Source organism: Melozone crissalis, unplaced genomic scaffold (genome assembly GCF_028551555.1).
Source record: "Melozone crissalis strain CALT ecotype California unplaced genomic scaffold, PUWL_Pcris_2 ptg000006l_1, whole genome shotgun sequence".
Lineage (NCBI taxonomy): Eukaryota > Metazoa > Chordata > Aves > Passeriformes > Passerellidae > Melozone > Melozone crissalis.
The window spans coordinates 19,801,188-19,827,442 of record NW_026535784.1 but is presented as its reverse complement, the minus strand read 5'-3'; the positions used below and the strand labels follow the sequence as shown (position 1 = coordinate 19,827,442).

The 26,255-nt window shown below is 36.2% G+C and overlaps 1 protein-coding gene across 1 annotated transcript in view; it reads left to right on the top strand.

The window, feature by feature from the left end:
- GABRG1 (gamma-aminobutyric acid type A receptor subunit gamma1) overlaps positions 1-26,046 on the top strand; it is a 59,943-nt gene extending 33,897 nt beyond the window's left edge. Inside the window, exons 4-9 of the mRNA XM_054293206.1 lie at positions 5,356-5,576; positions 8,327-8,409; positions 9,573-9,710; positions 9,829-9,981; positions 13,073-13,284; positions 18,053-26,046. Of these exons, the coding sequence (XP_054149181.1) occupies positions 5,356-5,576; positions 8,327-8,409; positions 9,573-9,710; positions 9,829-9,981; positions 13,073-13,284; positions 18,053-18,331 (1,086 nt within the window). The 3' untranslated portion in view covers positions 18,332-26,046. The remainder of the gene's footprint in view (positions 1-5,355; positions 5,577-8,326; positions 8,410-9,572; positions 9,711-9,828; positions 9,982-13,072; positions 13,285-18,052) is intronic.
- Positions 26,047-26,255: the final 209 nt, after the last annotated feature.

Sequence of the window (26,255 nt, the reverse complement as noted above, 5' to 3'; positions counted from 1 at the left end):
GTTTCTTTTCTAGCTAATCCTTTCACTATTGGCAAGATTTTGATGATAGTTCATAGTCTACTAAACATTGAAATAAGTCTTGCCTTTGTTGTTTACATCTGTCAATTTGCATGTTCAAAATAAGGACTAGATTAGCACAGATGCCAAATTATGATGTGAAGAGTGAGATTTTTTCCTGAATTGTGACTATGTAGGTCTTGCTGTACTCCCTCACCTTCTGTAGATATGATTTGCCATATTTCCACTTACCCTGTGCATATGTTCTCATAGCATCCTCCAGTGTGATTATCTGTACAGTTATAGCAATCTGACTGACTAAAACTCTGGAAGCAGACACAATACACTTCTGTTCACTGCATGAATTTGTTCATTGCATGGTTGCAGCATCATTAATGTAATATTACAGGTATGTGCCAGAAGCACTGTGGTTTGTTGGATCTGTTAGGTTTCTCTAAGGTCAGTAAGTTCAGATTGCTTTAGAGACCAAACAAAAATGGTTTAATAAACCAAAAAATTTTACTTTTTATTTGGTCTCAGCCATGGGGACTAAGTTCTGAAAACATTGTTGGCCCTGAAGCACCTAAACGAAACCTCTTTAAAGGGCTTTTAAAGTAACCGACCAGGCAGAGTAGCCACATTTTCAACATTTTGTTAAGAAAGGTTATACATCAAGGATAGGTTAAGTATTTTAATAAATTACTTTATAGCCCCTTATTGATGTTCAAAGAAATTTGGGTGAGGGAAAAGGTAAAGGTTACGAGTGTTTATTGGCACCACCCTGGGCGGATGAAGATAAATTGACTAATGCTTGATGCTTTATTTTGTGCTTGCCTCTTAGGAAAGCAAGTGGTTACTGGTTTTGTTTATGATGTTTTTTGTTTTTAAAATCTTTTCATCAGAGTATGAAATTGGTATTTAGCATTAAATCACATCTCTTATTGTGAAAACATATAGACTGGTAGAATGCTTTCTTTAGTTTCCCTTTTTTTTTTTTCTGAAAAATTCCCTTCCTCACTGACATTGAATTCCAGTTTAGGAAATTAGAATGCTGAATAAAATGATAAAACACCTGACTAAAGTCATATCAAGTTGTTAGTTCAACTGCTTTGAGACGCTCCATATGAAGCAGATTTCAAAATACACCATTACAGGAACACTGAGGTGCCCTTCACACAAAATTTTGGATCTGGTAGAAAAGCTGGGGTGGGTTTCTGAGCAAAGATGAAATGATAGGAATATGTTTTTATTTATTTTTCTATTAAATTCGCTGGTAATTAGCTGCATTGTAAGTCTGTAGTTTGCAAAAAATTTTTTTAGTTCTGAATTTGGTTTTGGAACTCTTCCTTGATTTTCTGTTTCTGAAAACAGAACTAGGCAACTTTCTTCTGTTCTCAGACAAAATGTGTTGCATTTAACATAATCCAGCCAACAATTTAGCTTTTTGTTACTTGCCTTCTCATTCTTTTTTTATTCTGGAATATCAAATCAGTTGTTGGACTGTCAGGAAAAATATACAAGAATTCTTTTTTTCTTTTTGCTACATTTTTCCCTATCCTTATTGATATTATATTAGAATTCGTGTGCTGCAGTTTATAAAGAGAAACAATTGTATTAGATGATATCTGCCTCTCTTTCTTTCACAGCTTTCCAGTAAATAAAAAAAGCAATCCACTGACCTTTTTCAAAGTCTGACTTCAATTGAACTGTTCATGACAATGAAACATATTGAGGATTTTATTTATCCCCCTTCAGTAGCTGTTCCTGCTTTGTTTGAAGTACTTGGTTTTTTATATTAAATGACTATCACTCAGGCCATGAATCTGTTTGTCAGCAGTCACAGTTTGTGCCCTGCCTGGCCCTTTAATGGTAATCTCTGATTAGTCACACTGTTCCCAGCCTTTGGAGTTTGCTAAGATCTTTTAGAGAGGAAAGAGATGGAGGAGGATTGAAGTTATCTGTAAATAATTAGGCAGGTGGGCACTTCATGCCAGCTGTGAATAAAAAGTAATCAGAGATTTAATCAAATGCCAAATAGGAGCCAATATGTGCCATTGTTCTTGGACCCTGTGAGGTTAAATATGAATAAGCTGTGACTAACACAGCCATAGATGGATTCCACTTTATTCTGCATGCCTATTTTGCCATTAGTTTAATTTGAAAGAGAGGGTACTAAACCAATTTTTATAGTTGCACAGTGGCATTAAATGTTGAGTTTCATCAAAGACTAGTAGAAGTGATAGGAGTGTTAATTTTAAATTTTGTAAGAAAACAAGGAAAGCAAGATAGTTGGCTAGAAATATTTGTTGCACTAAAAGAATATTGCATTAATCTTGTTGCTGTTATGCTTGCTTATGCAATCTCTGAAAAAAGATAGGGCCTTTATTCATCTTGTTTCAGAAATAAAGTACTCTCAGAAAAGACAGTATGATTATTTTTCTACCTAATTTTTAATAACTTTTAGGGACCCAGATTTCCCCTTCTTGAAAAGAAGTAGGAAATATTTTGGGGTAAGAATGTGATCACATGTAAGATGCATTTTGTGAAGAATATATGCTGCCTCAATATGTGTTATGTACCCTCAGGGAGGTCTTAGGGAGGCATAGGATAGATACGCTGAAGAAGTAGGTAGTAATGTCACCAAGGCAGATGGTAGACGTGGAATAAATGTTCTTGTGTGAAATCAGAGCACAGTCTCTGGGTCCCTGCTGAAGAGCAGGGTGAGCTGCTGCTACCACCCACCATGAGGCTGCAAGTCCATGTCTTTCAAGTGAGATGCATGGTAGGATTATGCCTGTAGTTGGCTGATTCCAGGAGAGGGAGAGGGATGTGTCTGAGTGCAGAAGTGTGAGCTTTTACAAGGAGGACAAGTCTCTTCAGGTGTGTTACAAGAGGCTAGCACTTGGATCTCCTTTGACGTTCCGCAAGATGCTTGGAAACAAGACATTACTAATTTTCTGACATTAAATTATTGTGTACTGGGTTATTTTTGAACAGTTATAAATGTATCATGAAGAATTATTCTTGTTTTTTTTTTGTTTGGGTTTTTTTTGTTTGGTTGTTTTTTTCTGTTTTTTGTTTTCCCCAAGGGTTTTTTAAACAGCTCCTCTAATACATGCTGGTTTAATCTGAGATAGAACTATTTTTCTGCTTAGTAGCTGGCAGAGTGCTGCTGTTTGGAGTTAGCAGGATACAAACCTGCACATTTAAAATGGAAAGGCAAAAGAATACAAGCATCTGAGTCTGCTGAGGCCATTCCCTTGTTCTTTGTGTTCAAAATAATCTTCCTTTTTTAGTCTAATTTATTAGGGTGGCTGGTATTCTATAACAAGCTGTGTTTTCTTGCTTGGGTGGATTTGACTATAATGACTTAGACAATTTTTTTTTTCAAACCAGGCATTGCTACTGTGAAGTGGCTGCAAAGAGTAGCACCTTCAAACTCAGATGGTCTTCACTTTTCGTACATTTCATCATGTCTGTTGATTCTGCTCACTTCTTTTTTCATTTCTTCTATTTGTATTGTAAAGGCAATGCATAAATCTTTGTTCATTCTGTCCCATTAAAGCCCATTGAAACACTTCTCTGGTGCACTGCCTTGGGCTCTCCTTTATACTACAGCAAGGCAAGTTTCATTTTCAGTTATAACTACAAATGAGCACAGAAAGTTGAATTTTAAAGTTAAACAGTTCCAGGGTTTTCACAGGTATCTGGAATTCTGTTTGCAGAAGAAGAAATAAGTCAAGGACTTGTTTTGACCTTCAGAATCTTCCTCTGCTGGCAGTGACTCTCAAGAAATATGCAAAATTTTAGAAAAAAGTCACCTTAAAACTACATTTTTATAGTATTTTTGTTCTCTGTCTCTCCACTGTTTGCCTCATGCATTACTTGTTCATAACCTTTGGAAAACACAGAATTACCAGGTGGTAATTCATCTGCCATACATCATAGAGCAAGAGGAAACCTCCCTCCAGCATATCTGTTTCCTGAATTTGTACTTCTCCCATCTGGAGAGGTGGGAAAATCAAGAGAGATTAAGATAGTCCTGGAATATCTGCCCTGGTACTTCTCAAGGATGAAGTGCCAAATTTCTCAAACTTTCCTAAGAGATGGGTGGTATCAGTTGCTGAAGCTAGTGAGGAATCTGTAACTTGTACACTTGGCCGCTGTAATTGCTTAAAAGGAAAATGAACAAAAAAATCCCCTCCAATCAATGAAGCGTTTAGCTTTCATTTAAAAACAGGATTGACTACACTATGGGTTTTTATTGACCAAGTAAACTAGTACTTACCCCTTTGGCTCAAGCAAGAGTGTGGACACCATCTCTTCCTCGCTTTCTCCTGTCCATTCAACCCATAACTGAGAGGTGAACAACCAGCACCAAGTGTTTCAGCTTGGCCTCCAGCTCTTTCCCTGCAGGGGAGGTGCCCAGTTCTCATTGAAGCCCTCATGGGGCAGCCGTGCAGGAAAGATCACATCTGCTATGGGGTACTGAGGCTGTTGCCATTAAGGTCAGAGTATGGTCTAGAGCTCTGACAACACGGAGAGCTGCTGAAGTGCAGAAACAACTGGCTGGATTCTTCAGAAAGAAGAATTCTTTTATGCATCTGTATTGATGTCCCTCTCAAGTTTTACTGTGTCAAGAATTATTTCATAAAATGGGGCTAACTTTTATCTATTTATTTTGTTTTTCACCTTTCTTTTCTGGCCATAAGTCTACAGAGGAATTTGATTTTCTATTACAGAAGGACCTTCCTTGAGGCTTTAACAAGTAAAGTGGAATTTCTTTAGGGGAAATGTCCTTCTTGATTATGATTATGTATACTTTTGTGTGTATGTTGGTAGGTGTACAAGGCAGATGGTAACAGATAGTTCTGCAAACTGGCATGTTTGATTTCCACATATTCATGAATTCTTCATAATCTGAAATTTCTTGAAAAATGTTAACTTGTGTGTTGAAAAGTTTGGGGGAAAACATAGAAAGCTTGCTTTGTTTGGTTCTTAAAAGTATAGAATATCTGTCTTAACATAGTCTAACCCTGAAGTACTAAGGTTGCCCTTAAATTTCTGTCCAGGGCCCCCAGAGGTGATTGCAGTGTGCGGGAACCTCCAAGTTACACTCCCATCACATACCTTCTTCCTGAAGTAATCAGTGTGTCTCAGGGGAGAGGAGGTAGCAACAGAAGGCTGTGTGCATCTTTTGTCTCTCATTCTGGGTTCACTGGCTGCTGTCTGCTATGCAAATGATAATACAAAAGAGAATAGAGCAAGTGGCTTCAGATTTATATATGAGTCAGAAAACAGTTGGCTTGCAGACGTTGGAAAATGTAAACATAGATATGGTTGTTTCTCTGTTTTTAGGAATACACTATAGATATAATTTTTGCCCAGACTTGGTATGACAGTCGTCTAAAATTTAACAGCTCAATGAAGGTGCTTATGCTTAATAGCAATATGGTTGGAAAAATCTGGATTCCAGACACTTTCTTCCGGAACTCAAGGAAATCTGATGCCCACTGGATTACAACTCCAAACCGTTTGCTTCGAATCTGGAGCGATGGAAGAGTATTGTACACTCTAAGGTGGGTTTTTATCATTTGGGTAGAAAAATAACCAAAACATATTCCTGTTATGACCAGGAATATGAAAATAATAAATATGAATCAAATTCCTGACATCTCTTTTGTTATGGACCATAGGAATTTGCAAGGAATTGATTAAACAAGAAAATAAAAAAGATCATTTGATCATGAAAAACTTGAATTCGTAGCATTGAAATATAATGCAGAGATAATTGACTGAGGACAACTGAAAGTAATAGCAAATTTTGATCTCATCTAGGTACAGGCAAGATTTAAAAAAGGATGTTATATAGTATATAGCATCTAGGTGGTCTGTCACTAATATATTGCAGATAAATTATTTTTGGTTGAAATACTTTAAAATCTAATTTCCACCAAATTATATTCTATAAGTAAAATATTAAATGCTTCAAATAATGTTTGATTCTAAGTTTGATTAAAGCTAAGGCCCCAGCCCTGCATGTAATTCTTAACATATTTACACTTGTAAGCTATTAAAATCAGCAGATCTGTTCATCCAGAATAGGCATAAACAAACATGTTGGTGATAATTCTACTTGGCAAATGGGAGATACTTGTGTTTCTTTTAACCTTAAGGCTATCTGTACTGCTTTTTGAGTCACTTTTCAAACAGTTCGTGAAAGGCTGTAGTCTGCAGAAAGTATTTTAGGGTCATCTCTGTCATATTTTCTAAATATGCTGAACAAATCCTGTAATAAGTCAGGGGCTGATCAAGAAGTAGTCTATGCAGAGGATGCCATAAATATGATTTTGCTTTTAAGAGTTTGTTTATTTAGTTATCTATTTAAAACAGAAAGTGGCACTTTAAATTACTTTCTTCTCAATCATTTATGCTCTGTTCATATGTAGTATATGTTGTATGAACAATGTATAAATTTCTCATGTATCAAATGTAAGAATTAGAATGCATTACAAGGATTCTCTTCACTTAATTTTTTCTTATTGTGCTTATTTGGGAACATACAGACATCCCCGAAGAGCACTTTTTAAATGGTTTATTATGCCAGTTGGTGTTTATAAAAGTCTCTAGAGAGCCTCTTCTGCTGACATGCTATTTTTTTTTTCTTTTTCTAATTAGCAATTGTAGAGTCATACTTGGACTTTACCCTTCCATTGTCCATTCATTTTCAATGAAAAAAATTCTTCTAAAGAGATTCAAAGTGAAAGAAAGAAAGAAATATGAGCAAAGAATCATGTGAGCCCTCAAAGAGCAATAGGTTAGAATTATTGTGTCAGAGCATGAGAAATAAAGTGCAATGAGCTGGTAACAGAACAGCAGAACAGGCTGTTACCCTGCACTGCAACACACAAACATCTGTATGGGTGAAGATATGGCCTGAATTTGACCTAAGGTAAAACAACATTTGAGAGGTTCATATCTGGCTTGTTGAAGGAACAATAATAGGATCTGACAGTTCTCCAGGTCCGTGGGCTGTCCTGTATCACCTCTCTTTCCTTGTTGGTAATTGAGGGGGCAGATGTGGTGAAAATATTAACCAGCCTTACTGAATCTCTTCTGAGGGTGTCCCATGGTCTGTCCATTGCACCGTCTGTGATTCCAGATCTAGTTGTGGTGCTTTGAACACAAGGCTCAGCTTGTTTTCTTTTTCTTTGAGTGTTTAACTATGCACAAATTGAAAGTGGAAAGTAAAGACAATAAATGCATAGATCATAGCTGACAAATTTGAAAAGCATCTCCATAGTGATGCAAGTATTCTGCTTGAAAGTGTGGGGAAGGGTCTTTCTTCCTCTCTCTCACAGGTTCCTTGTAAACCTTTGGTCAGGTCATAGTGGCAGTTTGTGTAGAATAAATACTTTGTTCAGAGACTTGTAAAACTATCTGGCAGCATGTCTCAGAGCCTTTTCCTATCTCTTGTCTAATATGTAAGCATTGCACACATTAAAGTATGTGAGCATTATGGCAATTTTTAAAGTTGATTTTAGAAGACATTCTGCCTTTCTATACAGTGTTGCCAACAAAGGAGGAGGTATTTTAAATGCAAAGAAGTCAGTTTGAAGTCTAGCCCCTTGCTTTGGCTTACTAGTGAAAGGTAACAGGACTGGGTTTTGCACTTATTCCTTGGAAGTCATGCGGAAATTCGTGATAGCATTTTCAAAAGCAGAAAGGGATTTAGTCCAGACAGTTATGAGTCCTAAACCAATTCTAAAATGTTTATAAGTTGTAAATTATTTGAATGCCTTAGACATTAAATAGGTAGAAACATAGTTTGCGTTTCCTATCCAAATGCTTTTTTCACCAGAGCTGCTTCCATGAGTATAGAGCAAGTCCAATGTGCCCCACGATGTTTCTCTTATGCAAAGCCACCAGATACAATGATGGCAAATGCAATGTGACTTCATAAATGTGTTCTACAAAAACTTCCTGTTTGTGCTATCATAATCTTCTCTCTTTCCCCAGTCTTCAGACCCTAATTTTTATCCCCTATTTTTTGTAGAGCTGAGAGGTGCATCAAAATCAAATGAAATTTTGGAAATGGCTTGAAATACCACTTGAAACAACACAGATTCTCAAGTTGCATGCAATAATAATTCCTGTTTTGTTCTTTGGTACTAATACTGGATGTTGTTTTTCTGATACACAGGAGACTATTCATAATATCCATTAATTGGCATAATTTATTTCAGTGTATGTTATTTACAATGTAGTATAAAGTATCTGAATTCTTGAATATAACCTATTTTCTTCTTCCCCTTCCTTTTCTAATTAGGTTGACAATTAATGCTGAATGTTATCTTCAGCTTCATAATTTTCCTATGGATGAACATTCTTGTCCTCTGGAGTTTTCAAGCTGTACGTGGTAAAATACTTTTTTCCTCTTTACATTCAGTTTTATATTTACTTAAATTTTGTCATCAGGAGTGCAAATGTTTCCTTTTTAAAGCCTTGAGGCAAAAGAAAGAACCGACCATTCATGTTTTGACTGGATTTATTGTATTATTTAATACACTAATTAATTACTTGAATCACATGTATTTTTTGCAACTTTAAAAATAGTCTTTTTGCTTAGGAGTCTAATACAGTGGAAATGGAAATGCACTGTTCTGGAAAAACTTTGTTTCCTTATGCCTGCAACTTTGAATTAGTTCCAAATGATGTACTTAAAAGGAAGAATGTCTTCTTCAACGGGCTTCTATAAATGCTGAATCAGTAGAAGTCCTTTTACTTTCAGTGGAACTTAGTTTATATGAGCAAAACCACTACCTTCAGGCTCTATTTTTGATGCAAACTATGTTAAAAAAAATCCTAGGGAATTGTTCTATTGTAATCATACAATCATTAATGTTGGAGAAAAACTCCAACATCCCGTCCAACCTATGACTGAACACCAACTTCTCAACTTAACTGTAGCATGAAGTGCCGTGTCCAGTTGTTTCTTGAGCACCTCCAGGGATGGTGACTCCACCATTTCCCTGGGCAGCCCATTCCAATGCTTCTCAACATTTCAGTGAAGAAATTATTCCAAATATCCAGCCTGAACCTCCCTGATGCAGACATGAGGCCATGTCCTCTCACCCTGTTGCATGGGAGAAGAGGCCAGCTCCTGTATTGCTACAGCCTTCTATCAGGTGGTCTTCCCTAAACAATCAAATTAGGTACTAAGAAGTGTACTTTTAAGCTCATTCTGATAATTTAATGATAATGTGATGACATTCATGTTTTAATAGTGATGATTCTGAGCCAGTTTTTATTACTGGAGTTTGAGAATACCATGTAGATATTTTCTAAACATTTGTATTTACACAGTTTTTGGTTGCTTGTACATTTACCTCGACTTAAAATTGAGATCATTTATTTTGCGGTTAAATTTTAAGTGTATCAAAAGGAATATAGATGGTCTCAAATCCACTTAATGTACAGCTCTGTTTTAATTTATAAGTAACTTCAGAGATCAGAAAATGTGCTTTCTATGTACATTCTATGGCTTAGTGTTTGATTTTTTTGTTTCATTCTAGATGGATATCCCAGGAATGAAATTGAATACAAATGGAAGAAAACCTCTGTTGAAGTGGCAGATCCAAAATACTGGAGATTGTATCAGTTTGCATTTGTAGGGCTGCGAAACACAACTGAAATTTCTCATACCTTGTCTGGTAAGGCAAAGTGTTGAGTTTTATTTTGTGCACTATCTATTTAGATCAAAACTAACATATGAGGATACAACTGAAAACCTTATTATATGTCATATAAATTTTTTTTTTCAATTTTTAGGTGATTATATTATTATGACAATATTCTTTGATCTCAGCAGACGTATGGGATATTTTACTATTCAGACATACATTCCTTGTATACTCACAGTTGTTCTTTCGTGGGTGTCATTTTGGATCAATAAGGATGCAGTTCCTGCAAGGACTTCTCTGGGTAAGAATGTCTTTTTTCAGCCTTGAAGGATCTAGTGCTCCTAAAGAAAACAAATGTGTAGCACATTTGTTTTCCCACAATTATTCCCCTTCAGATTGTGACCATTGGTCATTCTCTCTTGAACTGCAACATTGGAAGCAGGAGAATCCTGCTGTTGTTGCGTGGCAGCGTTTAAGGAAGCAAAGCTGAGCATGGAAATCATGATCCAAGTTTGTCAGTCTGTTGTTCTTCACATAAATATGTTTTTTCTTCTTTATGTTTTTTTTATAATCTCCAGGGACTGTCATGTGGCAATTATTAATCTGACACTTAGCGTCATGGAACAAATTGAAGTCATTACTACATGACCAAAAGTGGTGAAAATCTGGTTTAGTTTTTTTGTTGGTTTTTTTGTGTTGTTGGCATTGGGTTTTGGTTGGATTTTGTTTGTTTGTTTCAGGGGTTAGTTTGTTTTTGTTTGTTTGGGTTTTTTTTTTAGTAGAATGATTCAATTATTCTTTTAGACCGAGGACAGGACAGAAAACTTGCAACCAAAGTTACACTTCAAGAAGTTAAGTCTCTAATTCACAAAAACTCCTGCTTTTACTACAGTCTGAAGTGTTTGCAAGTTCTAATACAAAGAAAATTATGTGTTAGTACCATCTTGGCTGACCTGTTTAGCACAGCATCAGTCTGCTAAGTTTGACTATTTAGGATTCCTGTGCTGCCTTGGAGAAAACTTGCAGTCCCCATATAAAGCCTAATAAACGGGTACACAGAGTGCACAGGGCACAGCTTGGAGCTTAGCAGAGACAAATGCTTGTAGTAGAACTAGTGACAGTCTGACCTATTGTGGGGTCAAGAGCTGAGAGTTGTATCTTAGGAAGTTAGAGATGTGAGTTAATTTTCCTGGTCAGCTGTATTGCTGTGAACACACCACTCCCACCCTACAAGATCATTTGCTACCAGAAGCATGAGTCCACACTTTAACCCCCTGCCTTTCCCACTGAAACTGGACCACCAGCAAGCCTGCCATATTAATGAGTCAAGAGAGAAAGTAAGCAAGAACAAGCTTGGCTCAGTAGCCTAATGAAAAGGTAAGGGAAGAAAATCTCAGTCTAGGACTTTATGTTGTTTGAAAGTGCTGCAAAATTTAGTGAAGAGAGTCTAAAGTCTCACATAAATAAGTGAAAATTACTTTCGATAGTTTTAGACCTTGATGCATAAATTTCTTCAGATTTCTTTGACTTATTGAACGTCATTGTGGGTTCTGATTAGTTTCAATACAATAGTTATAACAGAAGAAAGTGTTCTATTGGTATCCTTCTAGTTCTGTATTCAGTTTGTTGTTTTTATGAAGTACTTTTTATATGCCATGAAACTAGAACTCTGATGTCACAGTTAAGATGAAGATTTCAGGCTCTCAGTTCAGCAGTACTAGCCTTCATCTACTCGAGATGGAATACAAACTTTTGTAATATCTTATTTACAGCTCCCTGCAGGTAACTCTGAACTCCTTGTAAACATGCAAAAGCCATCACTTGACAGCTTGTAGGATGACTTTTCTTACATGCAAATGTTCTGGAGAGGGAGAAAGAGAGTACCTGTCAAATAGACACAATTCTATGGAAAGAGAAATCAATACAAGAAAGCCAAACCTGAGCCAGGTTTATTATGGCAGATAGCTGTTTTGCTATGAAGGTTTTCTCCCTGTGACAGCCCTCTATGCCTTTCACATAGCTGACAAGGCTGGAAAAAATTGTCTCTTTTTGTCCTCTCTGAATGGATGTTGGTACAGGGAATGGTGGGTGCCATTTCCCACCTGTAAGGTGTGCTGGGGTCTGGTACCCTGAAAAGGCTGGACCTTTTTTTCTCGTATCTGTTGTAAGATCCTGGAAGATTGTGGTTTCCCAGAGCAAAAGATTTGGGGTGATTACAGATATTTAAATATTTAGTTATACAGAGGAAATGCCAAATCAGTTTTCAAAAGTATCTGGTGGGAGTGAAGCACTTTTGAAGAACACTGGTTATCTGTTTGCCCCTTTAGGCATATAATTTCATTGGGAAATCTCTTGGAAAAATACTATTGCCTTCCTGCTGCAGGAGCAGTCCACAGTGACCAGTGATTCCATGCTTTGATTTGTGAGCCATAGACAGTTTTAGCCTGGTGTAATGCTTTTTTTTTGTTTATTTGTTTTGTTTTGGTCGTTTTTGTTTTAGTTTTAAATAATCTTGTGCATGTAAATAACAAATTATTTGTGTGTTCAAGTATTGCTCTTCAAAGGAAAGGTCACACTTAATTTTGGACTACTGTGTAAATGGATTTGCATCTCCCTAAAGCATCAAATATAAGAAGAAAGTGTTAAAACCTTGTAAATGCTAAACTAATGAAGAGTGGTACAATTGAGCATATATTTTGAACACATAGTTATTAAGGCCAGTTTTTTCTTTTAATTAGCTTGTATGTAAGAGAATCAGGGGAAACATTTTTTATCACTTAGGACACAGTGTTGAAAGCATATCTGGTAACTTAGGCAATGAGACCAGAAAGCTGTGAATGTAATCAAATTTGATCTTCTATGTCTTCTTCAGAAGGAGACAATTGGAAACATTATTAATTTTTCTTTTGTTTACCAAAAGCTTGAAATCATTGATACATAATACATCTTTTATTTCTGAATGCATTCTTTTTAACATTTTAATAGCTTGAGGTAAGGGACTTGCTTGTGCCTAAAAAGTTTGTGTGCATATTTGTACCCATTTTTCTACTGTATTTATGTGTACATTTCATGTCAGATTTATAAAATTTCACAAACTTAATCTCATTGTTTACTGAGTGTGAGTTGAAAATAGGATGGATTTAAAGGGAAGGGGAAATGTGCTGCTTTCTCTATGATCCCAGGGAGGATGCTGCATCCATAGGGAGGGATTCTTGCCATAGCACCAATGTACATGAATGTAATCAGTGGTGAACCCACTGACCCCTCCTGTGGGTCAGTTCTTATATGACTCATCAATTAAATAAGAGCTAATATTATTACTTTTTTTGGTGACAATATGATTTGATTACCTATACATTTCCCTTTTTCTGTCTTTGTTTCTTTCTTTACAGGGATCACAACAGTGCTGACCATGACAACGCTGAGTACAATTGCTAGGAAGTCACTCCCAAAGGTTTCCTATGTGACAGCAATGGACCTTTTTGTTTCAGTTTGCTTTATTTTTGTGTTTGCTGCCTTGATGGAATACGGCACCTTACATTACTTTACCAGCAACAGAAAAGGGGTCAAAGGAAAAGAAAAGAAGGCAAAATCAAAGCCATCAGTAAGTTTAGGCAAACAGGAAAAAAACATACAGAGTGGTTTTTATTGTAGCATTTGTTTTGAATGACTGCTTCTTAAGTAGAAAAGCTAATGTTGAAAGATAATTAACACTGATATTAATTTTTTCTTTTTTTTGCAGTTAGGGGATTGTACTAATTTTATGTCAATACAACTAGTGAGCAAAGGGTTTAGGTGATTTCACATATGTGAATGAGGACACATGAGCCTAAGGTGGAGAGTGGTTTGATATAATATTCCATGTCCTTGGTGCTTCTAGAACTGCCCATGAAGTGTGTGCCCGTGGAGATGGTTCTGTAGGGGCACAGGGCTTCTGAAAACAGCACCTGGTAGTCCACAGCTAAAACTGTAGCAGTAAAGATAATGTGCATGGACTGAAGGTATGAGGATTTCTTTGGATCTACATCACCTAACTTAAGTCTTACAAAGCTTTGCACAGGAAAAAATGCTTGTTATTGGCCAGTATTCTGAATCCCACTACAGAAATTCTATCTTAACTCTTTTCTAAATTGGCTTCCATGTTTCTTTCTGGTTAAATTAACCTTCTGCTTATACAAGTTGATGTGTTTATGGTAAACCTCTGCACATCTCAGGATCAAGTATTATTCAATTTTAAGAGTCTTTCTGCTTGTGTAGTAAGAGTATTGTAATTTCCAAAGAATTTATATTTATTGTTGGAAGTCAGTACGAATACTTAAAGGTAGTCTTTAAAGCAAGAAAACATTGGAGAGAATAAAAGAAAGGAAAATGTTATAAAGCCCCTTTCCAAATCATCTCATTAAAAGATGCAGGAGCATACCTGAACCATAACACCAGTTGTCTTTTCTGGATGAAGACTGAATACCAGCTCTGTATGAGGTGAAACAAAAATTGGTAAGAAATTACAGAATTAATTGCAGGTATGGAAGTGCAGAAATCCTGTTATGAACCATCCATTCTGCAGCTCATGTCAGCAAGGACTGGTACACCCATTCTGAGCAGCACTGCTATGGGCCTCTCTTTTATGGGGACACTGAGGCTGTTGGGGCTTGATTCCAGGGAAATGAGAGCCCTTAGGCTTCATTTGGTGAGCTGTTCCAAGGGGATCAGCTGTGTGTTTCGGACAAGGCCAGTGGTGAAGTGTTAATACGTCCCTGTGCTGCCTTGGTTGGATATTACTGTGATCCTCAGGGAATCCTTCACAGTCAGGAAAACTGGAAAATGGAAACCTCAGACCTGCTTCCTGTTAGTGGTAGAAACACATGTGGGAGCAACAGAAGGAGAAGAACACAGGCTTTGGCAAAGGCACAGTTGAGTTTTGAGGGTAAAAGGTAAGAGAGCATGTGGGGGCATCCCAGTGTCAGCACAGCAGATTCAATTTCAGGTTGCTGCTGCAGGGAGGTCTCAACAACGCAGGGAGCTGAGTAGGTCTGAGTAGGCATGCACCACACAGAGAAGGCAAAGATATCAGGATGTACTGCTGTATTCAAACCAGGCAGATATTAAAGATCAGATGCTGACAAATCGAAAGACACTGAAGCAGGTTGCGAGTATGCTCTATTGAATGAAATAATGCCACTTTGCAGAATCTGTTCACACATCACCCATGTGTGCAATAATCTGCCAAGGGCCTTGAGATTTTCAGTGCATATGAAAATTTTAAATGCAAAATAATGATATAGAAACTATGAAACTTACTGAATAAATAGCTGGAATTTGCACTAATATTAAAATTAGCAATATAATACTAAAATACTGTTCAGCTGTATTTTTTTTTCTAAGTTCAAAAAAAATCTTTTTGCACAGAGTTTTTTAAACATGTTATGGCTATAAGACCATACAAAATAAAGAGATTAAACAAAGAAAGGGAGAATTAAGTTTAATGCACCTAGATGCAAGGATTCTAATTTGGTAAAAGCTTTTCTGGTGATGTTTTATAAAAAGATGTGACTTTTCTTGCTCCAAATAAGTAAAGAAGGCATCTAATTAGTTAATAAGTCATACATTACAAATCCTTTTCTTTTTATTCTTTTTATTTCCTTTTCTTTTTCCCCCTTTATTTTTGTCAAGGACTGCTATTAATTATTTTTGTCTTGTAGTCATGGATATGCAACTCAAAACAACAGTTTAATTTTTAAAGTCAGTTTAATTCCTTCTGAAAACTCACAAGTTATTTTTTCCCTGGGAACTTGCCTTGCATAGATCTTTTATTTCTACTGCAAAATGCAATAAATGGTTACTATTCCAGGAACTGATGCCAGAAAGCCACAATAAATGATCTTGTGGAAAAAATGGCAAGATTTTGCAAATGATTACAGCAGTATTATCTTACAAAATATGTGCTGGCATCATTCAAGAAAGGTAGTATGAATTGGCTTATGCAAATCCACGTTAGTAAGGATAATGAGTTTGGGCAGGAAAGATTAAACTTAATTAGTTATGGATCTTGTTCTGATCATCATTTCACCTGAAATGAATGTATCACCTGTGCCATGTTCTCCACAGACAATGGCTTTCTTTTGTACTTGTATTAGTGTTATTGCAGAATAATTGGGATTTGATCCTATCAGACTGTAGTATAAATGATCTCACAATACATGCTGTTTTATCTACAGTAGGCATATCCATAAAAAGTCAGCATGTACTTCTATATCTACATGTTGTGAGTGTTCATTTGTTTTGGTTTTTTTTCAGTGTCTTCCAATTTATATCAAGGCATTTTCTTGTTAGGTGTTGGTGTTTTTTCCTCTTTTCCCTCTCGTTGCCTCTTAGACACATTTTTTGTATTTCCTGTAGGTAATTAAACCTACAGGATGACTGTGTCTGCCTCTCTCAAGCCACCTCTTCAAATTTGTAATTCAGTAGCCACCTCCAGTCTGTGCTGGTGATGTGAACAGTGGAGAGCAGTAGTGTAATTTTTTCCTTCTCCCATCATGTTTCTGTGTTGAGGATTCCTCTTTTACCCCACTAGTAGAAATAACTCATGCCATAAATCTTACATGGGCAAAACCCACAGTGAGCAGAGCAGAGTAGGTGTGAATCAGAAATGGGCATCTTTCCCTGTTTATCTTCAGCAGAATAAAGACTTTTTCTTAATTTAAAAAAAAATTAGCCTATTTTTCTTGTTTTGTAAAAATAACCCCTCTTTGCAATGCCTCAAATTAGGATGGAGGCATGGAACTCCTGTTTCTTAGTATTGTCAGTATTTTATCATAACTGAAAAGAATAATGAGGTCCTTTAGGATGATAATTAGCTCCCTAGGTCACCATGTATAATCAGTTTTGAAACAGCAGTCTGTGTGAAACTTTCTCTGGTAGAGACACTTATTAAATAAAGCTATTTGAAAACATGGTGGATACTGCACTGCATTAACACCATCCCTTGGGATATTGGGTAAAATGCCCCTGAAGCAAAAAGAATGTCACCTCAACAATGTATAGAAGTCTGTGCACCGGCCAAAGTAATTCCCGGGAAGTGGGACAACAGGACTTTAAGCATAACAAGAAGCTAAATGATGGCTTCCCACTTTCCATATTTTTTTCATGTGTTTCAGTTGCCTATCGTGTATAATTGGTTAATAATATCCAGTTAGATTTTCTCACTGCTTCCTTTCCTGCTGTTTTATATCCTTACATAACAAAATATGAAGAATGTGGAAAAGAGAGAACACAATATAAGAGTAGTGTTAATATAACCATTCTCCTTGGTCTGAAGATTTTAGAAAAGATGCCCAATGTGGAGTGGGGTAAGTTGAAAGAATATTATGAAATAGTTTAAAACAGCTGTGAGATTTAGAAAGAAAAGATAAAGGACAGATGAAGAAAGAGAATATAGTTTGAAACAATCAGGAAAAGAAGGATGATGCATATAAAACTGTGAAGAAACAAAGAAATAAAAGGGGAAAATGTGGGTTGTGTTAGTGTGAGTTAAAAGGCAAAAGTCACAAGTAAGGGAATAGCAAACACTCTATGTACTAGGCAATTAGCCACCCAGATTTTTTCTATGAGAATTATAACATTTTACACTGAGTTTTTATCAGATACCAGAAGGTTGTTATGACCACAGAAAGTAAAAGTAAGAATTGAGAACTAAATGCACTGGTGACTTGAGTGGCGTTCTCCTAAGGAGTCATGTCTTGGATTCTGAAGGTGGGCTGTATTGTTCAGGGATTTAACATCTGAGGGTTAGAGGGCATAGCCTGGCCTTACATGTCTCAGTCTGATAAACTTCCCCAGAGATGCTGTGTAAAACCCCTTAGCTTTTTTTTTGTTTGTTTGTTTTGGTTTTTCCTTTTTTTCTTTTTTTTCTTTTGTGAAAATGTAGCTTCCGGAAACACATCTAGTCTCCTAAGGACTCCAAAAGATGGGAGGACCATCATTCCTTTGTTAGTGGTGATTATAGCCTGCTTGTGGACTTGGTTGTGACCCAGTTGTCAAGAAGTGACTGACTTCAAAATGTTTGTCTGTGTTGTGTAGATGGGATCAGCTAACCCTGTCTGTGTGACTAATTATCTACTATTCCCAAATCCCAGCACAACCCAATTTTCACTGTGGCAGGTGAAAGTAGCTCATGGTCTTTTGCCTGCATGCACTAATTACATATAGCAGTTCATAATTTTCTAAGCTCCCCAAACTGTTTTCTTTAACATGAGAATTTCTGTATTTTTTAGTGAAGGTGATTTTATCACCGGGGAAATCCTATGGAATTATTTAATGTGAGGATAAAAGCACACAAAACTATATTTCCCTTTTTTTTTTTTTTTTTCCTTAAGAAACCACCTGCAATTGCTGTTCGACCTGGATCAACACTAATTCCAATGAATAGCATTAATCATCTCCCTGAACGTGATGATGATTATGGATATGAGTGCCTAGAAGGAAAAGACTGTGCCAGTTTCTTCTGTTGTTTTGAAGACTGCCGCACAGGATCTTGGCGAGAAGGAAGAATACACATCCGGATAGCAAAAATTGACTCCTATTCTCGAATCTTCTTTCCAACTGCCTTTGCATTGTTCAACCTTGTTTACTGGATTGGATATCTTTATCTGTGAATTTCAGAGGTTTGACAAACTCAGAAAAAAAATACTAATTGAATAGTCATTAATACTTTTAACTGAGCAAAGGTTAGAGCTGGTCTGAAATGACTCAAATTGTTTGTATGCTTTAAAAATTTGAAACAATGAAAGGAAATATGATGATTTAGTCTCCCTCTTGTGATCAACTGTAGAACTGATACTGCTATTCTGAAGAGAACATTTTTAAATAAATATCCCTAAGTTTTCTCTTTCCTTAACACACATGCATACATTTTTTTCCAGCTCTAAGAAAATGCAGAATCACAGGCTATGCTATTTAACTGAACCAACCTACATAAGCTCTCAGTTTTAATCCTAGATGACAATGCAGAAGGATTTTGTAGCATCTCTTACACCTTTGCAAAGAAAGCCTTAATTAAATGGGATTAATTACTCTCATCCATTTCATCCATAAGGTGATGATTTTGTTAATCCCTGATTTTAAAAAGTTGAAATGTAACATTTCTCTTTTCAATCAGCCATTTTTTCTCTCCAGTATGTTAAAAAGTGTGATTAGATGATAATTAATCAATTCAGATTTATACAGAATGCAAATATAAGATCAGCAAGGAATGGATTTATCAAAACACCCAAGGATAATTGAGCTTGTCTTATCCTGACCATGGATAGAGACTTTTGGCTTTCAACCTTAGATTACATTTATATCTGTAATCCATTTCCTGTTACTTCATTGTCTTGAGTTCCCCAAAGTTGTCCAAGAGGTCTACAATTTTCAGAAATTCTTATCCAGCTGCCATTGCCTGCTCATTTCATGGAAAGCAGACTGGTGTTGGCCCAGATTCTGGCCATTAAGCATAATGATCTTCACATACTCAGTGTTGGAGAAAAAGTCATAACTCTACAATCGGAAGAATTTGTATCAGCAGAATTTGGAAGTGCTGTAGTCATTGTACTCAAAGTCACTGTGTTAAATCCCCAGTCCTAAGAGTGCAGTGTGTGATGTGGTCCCCTCTGCACTCAGTGTGGTTTTGTAGATCTGGTTTGTTACTGCACATGCTGCTCACTGAGCCAAAGCCAAGTGGTATGAATGTACTGAATGTGTGGAGTGGGTTGCTGGGTAATTACCTTCGGGATATTTGTTAGTTTCTAATGGAAAATATGTGTTATGGAGGGAGAGGTGGGGGTTAAAATAATCCTTATTCATTGCTGAACCTTCTCCAAGATGGGATACATCCCCCCAAAATCATAGGACCAGCTGCCCAACCTTTCCGTGGTAGAGCTTTGGTAGAAATCCTTCAGTAGTAGTCTTTCTGGACTGACCTCTTGGTGTTGACTATTGCTGCCTGGCAGCATTTGGTATCCAATTTCTATTTCTAAAACCATTGTCTTCATTATAGAAAAGTGTAGTATTTCCTCCTTTCTTAAAGACAAATTGGTCTCAAGTGAGTTTGCAAAAATCGCTGTAAAATTAAGATATGCATTAAGTAAAAGTCAGCATTACACAGAAGACCTTACAGATCTTTAAAGAGGATTAATGGGATTAGTATTTGGCTGTAGGTAAGGATGTTAAGTGCTAAAGATAAAGACATGATTAATAGCTAAGAATAGAAAATGTTACATTAAGGGTTCCCCCTCTTCCCCCCAATATTTCTGTTGAATATGCTCTCTTCTCTGAATTTCTCAGAAGGGATTACTGTATTTATAGTCTAATTGGTACCAGGCATAGTAAGATATGATATACAATACACTTTTCAGAGGAAATGTTATTCCAGTGTTCAGCCCCAAAGTTCGATAGAGAGTGCGAGATTATATGCAGTTGTTGTGGAAGGAGGTGTGACAAAAGATCCAACTTTAATGAAAACTTTATTCCAGTATTTAGCTGATGAAATATAGGAGTAGTTGAGAGAATCTGAACGCACTGATGATGAGGTTGGCTGGCATTATTTGTGGTATGACATTAGTGAGTACTGGCTCTCCTGACTGTTGGACCGAGTGTAGAAGTGCGGCATCATTAATGGCACTGATCTGCTCTAATTTATTGAGCAGGTTTTTTAGAGTCTAATTTTCATTAAATGTTCAGTCCAAAAGAAACATGTCAGTTTTTATTCCATAATGTAGGTTGATGCTTTTTGACAGCATGCTGAACACTTTCCTCTGTAGGAGGGATGAAGGTGGCTTCAGCAGTATGTTGGATGTGTGCTTGAAAAGCAGTCAGCTTGCTGTACAACGCAAGGCCCAGATTTAGTGAGTTCCTGAGGTTCATTAATTCACCTTTAAACAAAGGAAACTTAAAAGAACTTGGCACTTCACTAGAGGAAATACAAATTTCACAGCCTGCTCTCCTCTGGCTCATCTAGTTAGCTTTTTCTATTCATGTGGTTGTCAGTTGCCAATCAGCCTCCAGTGACTGAATTGGAGAACTGAAAACATTCAGAATTGGCAAGGGATGCATAAGAAGTCTTTCATCTCTAATTTCTATGGGACAATGTAGTGGAGTATTAAACCTATTGAGTGTTATGGCTGTTTGGCTTATGGCTACACTTGCTTCTGTCTGTTGACAAACTATTCTGTGTACTTCATTTGTTTCTGATGAAATAATTTTAGTTTCTCATAGTACTGTGAGTGCAAATAGGAATGAGAATGCAGTGAACTGTTACATGGCATGTAATAAATGTGTTATTTTAGTCCTATGCATTTCTTTCTAATCTGCATGTAAGCACTTGATTCCAAGAAATCTTAAGTGATACTTTAAAAAAATAGCAAGAACAGACAGTATAATTAATTGGAGTTAGGTGCTGCAATCATTTTTCAAACTTACCTGGATAAAAAATTTGTTTACTCTTAGCTGGGATCATATTTTTTGGGAGTCATATTATTCTGACCATTACTGCATAAGCACACACTTAAACATATTCCTAATTAGTACTGTTATTAGACCAGAATTCAGAAAAGGGAGTTCTTATGTACTGTCATAAAGAGTGATGCTATCACGAATTGATGCCATTAACACATGCTTAATTTGCACTAATTTCAGTAATGAGTGTTCAGTAGCTCAAATAATTGAACATTAAGGATGTGAACCACAGCCTTTTCAGTAGGAGATTTTCTCATTGAAAGAGAGGGACATAAGAGGAGAATTTGCTGTAAAGGCAGAGAGGGGAAAAAGTCTGGGAAAACTGTTTTATACTGCACCTATCTTTGGCATATCTTGAAATGTATTTCTCAAAAAAGAGACTTTTCCTTGATATTTCTGTATTAGTGTTTACCAGTTTTCTGTTTTAGTGGTGAGTACAGTTCAGTGTGTTATTTTTTAGTAAGGTTCTGTCTATGATTGTAGCTCACTGAACTTTAGTGCATGTCTTCTGTGTCTGAATAAATCTGTTTTATGTAGTGGCAGTGCAACCAAAGCATGAACTCTGGGCAACGTATTTTGTATTCACACGTTGATGTGCTTCAAAGACTTTAACCTTATCCAGTTTTCTGGCATTCAGAGATATAGGATTGTGTTAGACTTTGAAGGAGAATCACCTCCAACAGTATTTTTAAAATCTTCTTTTCTTTATTTAGTATGGTAGTAAAACATTTGTTTAAAATTGGTATATGAATTGTGCTTTGTAATTTGTGAACACCTTACAATCAAAAGAGAACAGGAGTCTGGATTTAAATATCTATCTGCCTAAAGGAAGATATGTTTCATTTAATTGTATCAGTCATAATTTCTGTCTGTTGTTTCCAAATAGTTGAGAACTAGTGCAAATACATTTTTCTGTTACTATAATTATTTTGGAAAAATTAATTGTAGTTTCTCTCAGTTATAACTTAAATATGATCTTTCATGTTTATGAAATAATTCTGTATTTTTAGTCATTATAATAGATACAGAAGATAGAAACTAATGTACAATTCCACAGCTGAAAAATCCAAAGCCAGGAATCAGAATTACTGTGCTTCTCTTCCTAAAAAAGCTCAGTGGATGTCCACATGCTTCATGAATGCACTGGATGGGGAGGCTGACTCACAGGGAGTGGTAGAATACTCTCCAGAATGTAGAAAAGGCTTTTGCATTGGTTCATGCCATTAATTTGCTACAAAAGTGGTTCAAATGAAGGAAAGGAATGGATCTGTCCTCCTTTTTTCAGTGATCTCTTATTTCTGCCTCATTTCAGTCACCAACAGCAGTTCAAATGCTCTGTTTGCTGCCAGATGAAACAAAATCAGAAAAATTATCTTTATTTTACTCTTAGTTGGTTAATATTTCACACAGATGGGTGGGATCATCTGACTGAACACACAAGATTATGACCAAGTTTTTCTCCAAGACAGGTGGTGGGAGTTTGCAGCTGGAGGCTGAAGGATGGCTTGTTGTGATGGGCATTTTTCATTCAGTTGCGAATCTGCACTGAAAACTGGTGGGAGGAGAGGAAACAATGATATGAGGGAAAGGTTGATGGTGGCAGTAATCCCAGAATCAAGTTACATGGATCTGAGTGACTTACATTTAGTTCATAGGTTTCTCACTGGTATTTGTGATAATTCCCTTGATTTCTCTGCAGCATAATGAAATATTTCTAATGTTTTAAATAAAAAGGAAAATATTGTGTATTTCCTATGCATTAACTACTGACTGAACAGGCAATAGAAAGTTATCTTAAGTTAACATTCTGGTGAAATATTGAACAGAAAACAGAGATCAGGTTAAATGAGAAAAAGCTTTTTTAATTCTCCATTTATTATTGTAGATAAAACCATGTTTAAAATTACTGAGCATTAATTAGTGCAGTAGGCACTGGGAAGGGCCTAGTACCCAGTCTAAACTGCTGCTAGTCCCCTCAAGGGCTAAAACATTTGGGAATAGAAACCTGACACAGACTGCACTCAGTTATCATCCCCTATTTCCATCAGGAAGTGAGAAAGATGAATTGTGATGATGCCAGACATGAACTAGGATGGCTGGGGTGCTCCAGGGAGGTTGGTTTCTGGTTAAAAGGAAGGGTCATTTCTGCCTGAGACTGTAATTTGAAACATTCTTCCCTCAGAAGATGCATCTGTGCTTTGACTTCCATGATGATGGAAAAGCATCCCTGCATTTAATGTTTATCTTTGCACAAGAGCAGTTTCACTGAATTGACTGTCCTGCTGTGAGGCACTGAGATATTCCCTGTGTGCTATAGAAGAGTTTTGGTGGCACTCCTGGGCAAAATGTTTAAATCTTGTCACGGAGATCAGTCACAGTTGTCTTTTAGATGTTATGATGCCTGTGAAAAGGCAGTAAATGAACTTTTGATTTTACTTACTAGTAGAACTCACTGAAAAAGCCAGAGGGGTAATGAAGGCTTTAGCAAGAATCTCAGATGGCCCTTGGAGAGAGGAGATTGGCTAAAACTGTAGCAGACAAAATGATACAGCCCTTTTTACCATAGATGGGTCCAGTTCACTAGTAATGTGTTGATTCTGAAAAAACTGTGAAAGCCTTATGGTATTTTAAGGGGAAAAAAAAAAATCTGTAAAATTCTTATTCCCCTTCTCAGTGAGTAATCTTGCTCTGCCTGCTGATTGTGCTTATGGGACATCAACCTCACTTAGGCTGTGTGAGGAGAGCCATGGGGAATGTAAGACAGAAGACCTGTAAACTGTTCTAGCTTGTGCTTTCTCAGTTCCTTTTCTTAGTCAAGAAAAGAGGTTCAGAAGGGTAGGCGTATGGCATGTGCAAATGACAATTTTTCTACTGACAACAGGGCCTGGGTCCCACTGACAGGATCAAGAGGGATGAGACTGATGAGACTGCTCACAGTAATAAAGCTTCTCTTTTGTAATTCTTTTTAGTAGCTACTTTTCCATACATCACTGCAGGCCTACCTGAGATTCAAAATATTTTTCAGGTTGGAAGTAATTCTTTTGTGTATTTCTGGCTTCATACAATGTCTTTATCATCAGGGTTTGAGCATTGCTGAATTCAAAAGGAAAGATTTCCTTCTGAAGTTTCCTTGTCCCGGCATTGCAGATCGGAAATAGCTTCCTGCCAAACACTGGAAAAGTGATTTTCAGTTGATGCTGCTAAGGAGGCAGACTGGTTCTCAGGGGTGGCATTAGGATTCCTATGTCATTTAGACATGAGAATGTTGAAGGCTGTTAAAAGCAATGACCAGTGCTGCCTCCACAGAGGATACTTTTGCCAATTTGATATTTAAAAACAAAATCTAAAACTGTTACCATGGGTGGGAAATGAGGATGAGTCATCATTTTACTACAGATATCTATTCCCTTTGAAATGTTTTTCTTCCTTAGGAAGATGGTTTATAGGAGTCTTTTGGCTTGTGAAATATTCAGAAAAAAGGTGATGGTCTCTTTAAAGTCATTTTAGTCCATCTGCCCAACGATGGCCTAAGAGCAGTGGAATTGAATAGTTCAGATTTTCCAAGAAGGATAAATATGGAAATTTGCATATTCATAGACCCAGTATTAATATATAATCTATGTTCACACTTCAGTCACTGAAAAAACTCTTAATGGTTTGTGCATATCACAGTATCTGTTTTATTTCCCACTGCTGGCCACTACAGACACTTGGACTCTTTGTCTGAACATGAAGAGTTGTGTTATGATATTTTTGATTACAGTTTAAATTGCTATAGAATATACTTAAAAATCTGGTAATCTCATAGCGATTCCTATATTTAAAAAATTGAATATTTTTACTTAATTTACTTAAGCATAATATTGCTATATTTTATATTTCCCTACATTAAAGTTTTATAAACAATTGCAATTTATGATCTGAACACTAAATTTATAGAAATATCTTTGAAAAATAACACTTGTTGATTTATGATTTGTCTCAGTATTTGTTATATTGAGGGTCCAGTATTCAAATGCACCCTTAATCCAAATCTCTGTCTGACATCTATAGTTCACATAATGTTTCAGTTACTCTGACTTTGCTTCTTACTAATACATCCTTGTTTTTAATTCAATGTTTAAAAAAATGCTAATATTTTTAACTACCTAGGTGAATATTTATACTATGCATTTAATTTGATAGAGTTTTGGCACCAATGGACAATGTTGCAATATTATTCATCAGTGTTCCTTTTAAAGTTATTTATTAATGCCCTTGTGGATAACTTAATATGGAATATAAGATAAATGTTGTAACTCTCTGCGCTGCTTCTAAGGTTTATATATAAAGTACATGATACTGAAGCAAATTTATTATTACATTTCAGTTTTCCTTCAAAAAACATCCTCAGTTGGGGTATTATTATTATTATTATTATTATTATTATTATTATTATTATCCTGATATTCACAGTTCTGCTTAGTTCTTTGGTACTTTTCTAATAGTCTTGAATGTATTAATCCATTAGTAAATTCAATTACCTGGAAACATCAAGGTATGCTCACAGTCTTTCAATGTGATTAAGCCATGACTTCTTCAGCCTCTCTTAAAATGCCATAATTTTTTGTGTGTAATACCAAAACTAAAGCATTTTCAGGTATTAAATTGAGTTTTACTTGCTTCTCAGTTTTGAAAAAGTCTGTCTGCTGGGTTATAATGAAACACTGATAACATCATTTTTATATTTGACAACATTATTATATGATCATGGCTGAACCAGAAGACTTCAGAGTTGATAAAAAGATGATGCTCTTGGCTAAATCCCATTAACAGCTACAATGATGGGTGTTATAGAAATTATAATGGCAGTGGCAACAACATATATATATATATATATATATATATATATATATATATATATATATAGACTGGAAATCAAGGTAGGAGAACTTATACATCAGTTTCTGACTGTCATTTTAACAAGATTCCTTCTGCCAATAAAATTTATATTCCAAATGTGACCAAAAAGGTCATTAAAAACCCACTTAAGATTACATTTGGAAAGTAGGAGTGGTTCAGAAGCTTAAAATAATTATAGGGTTT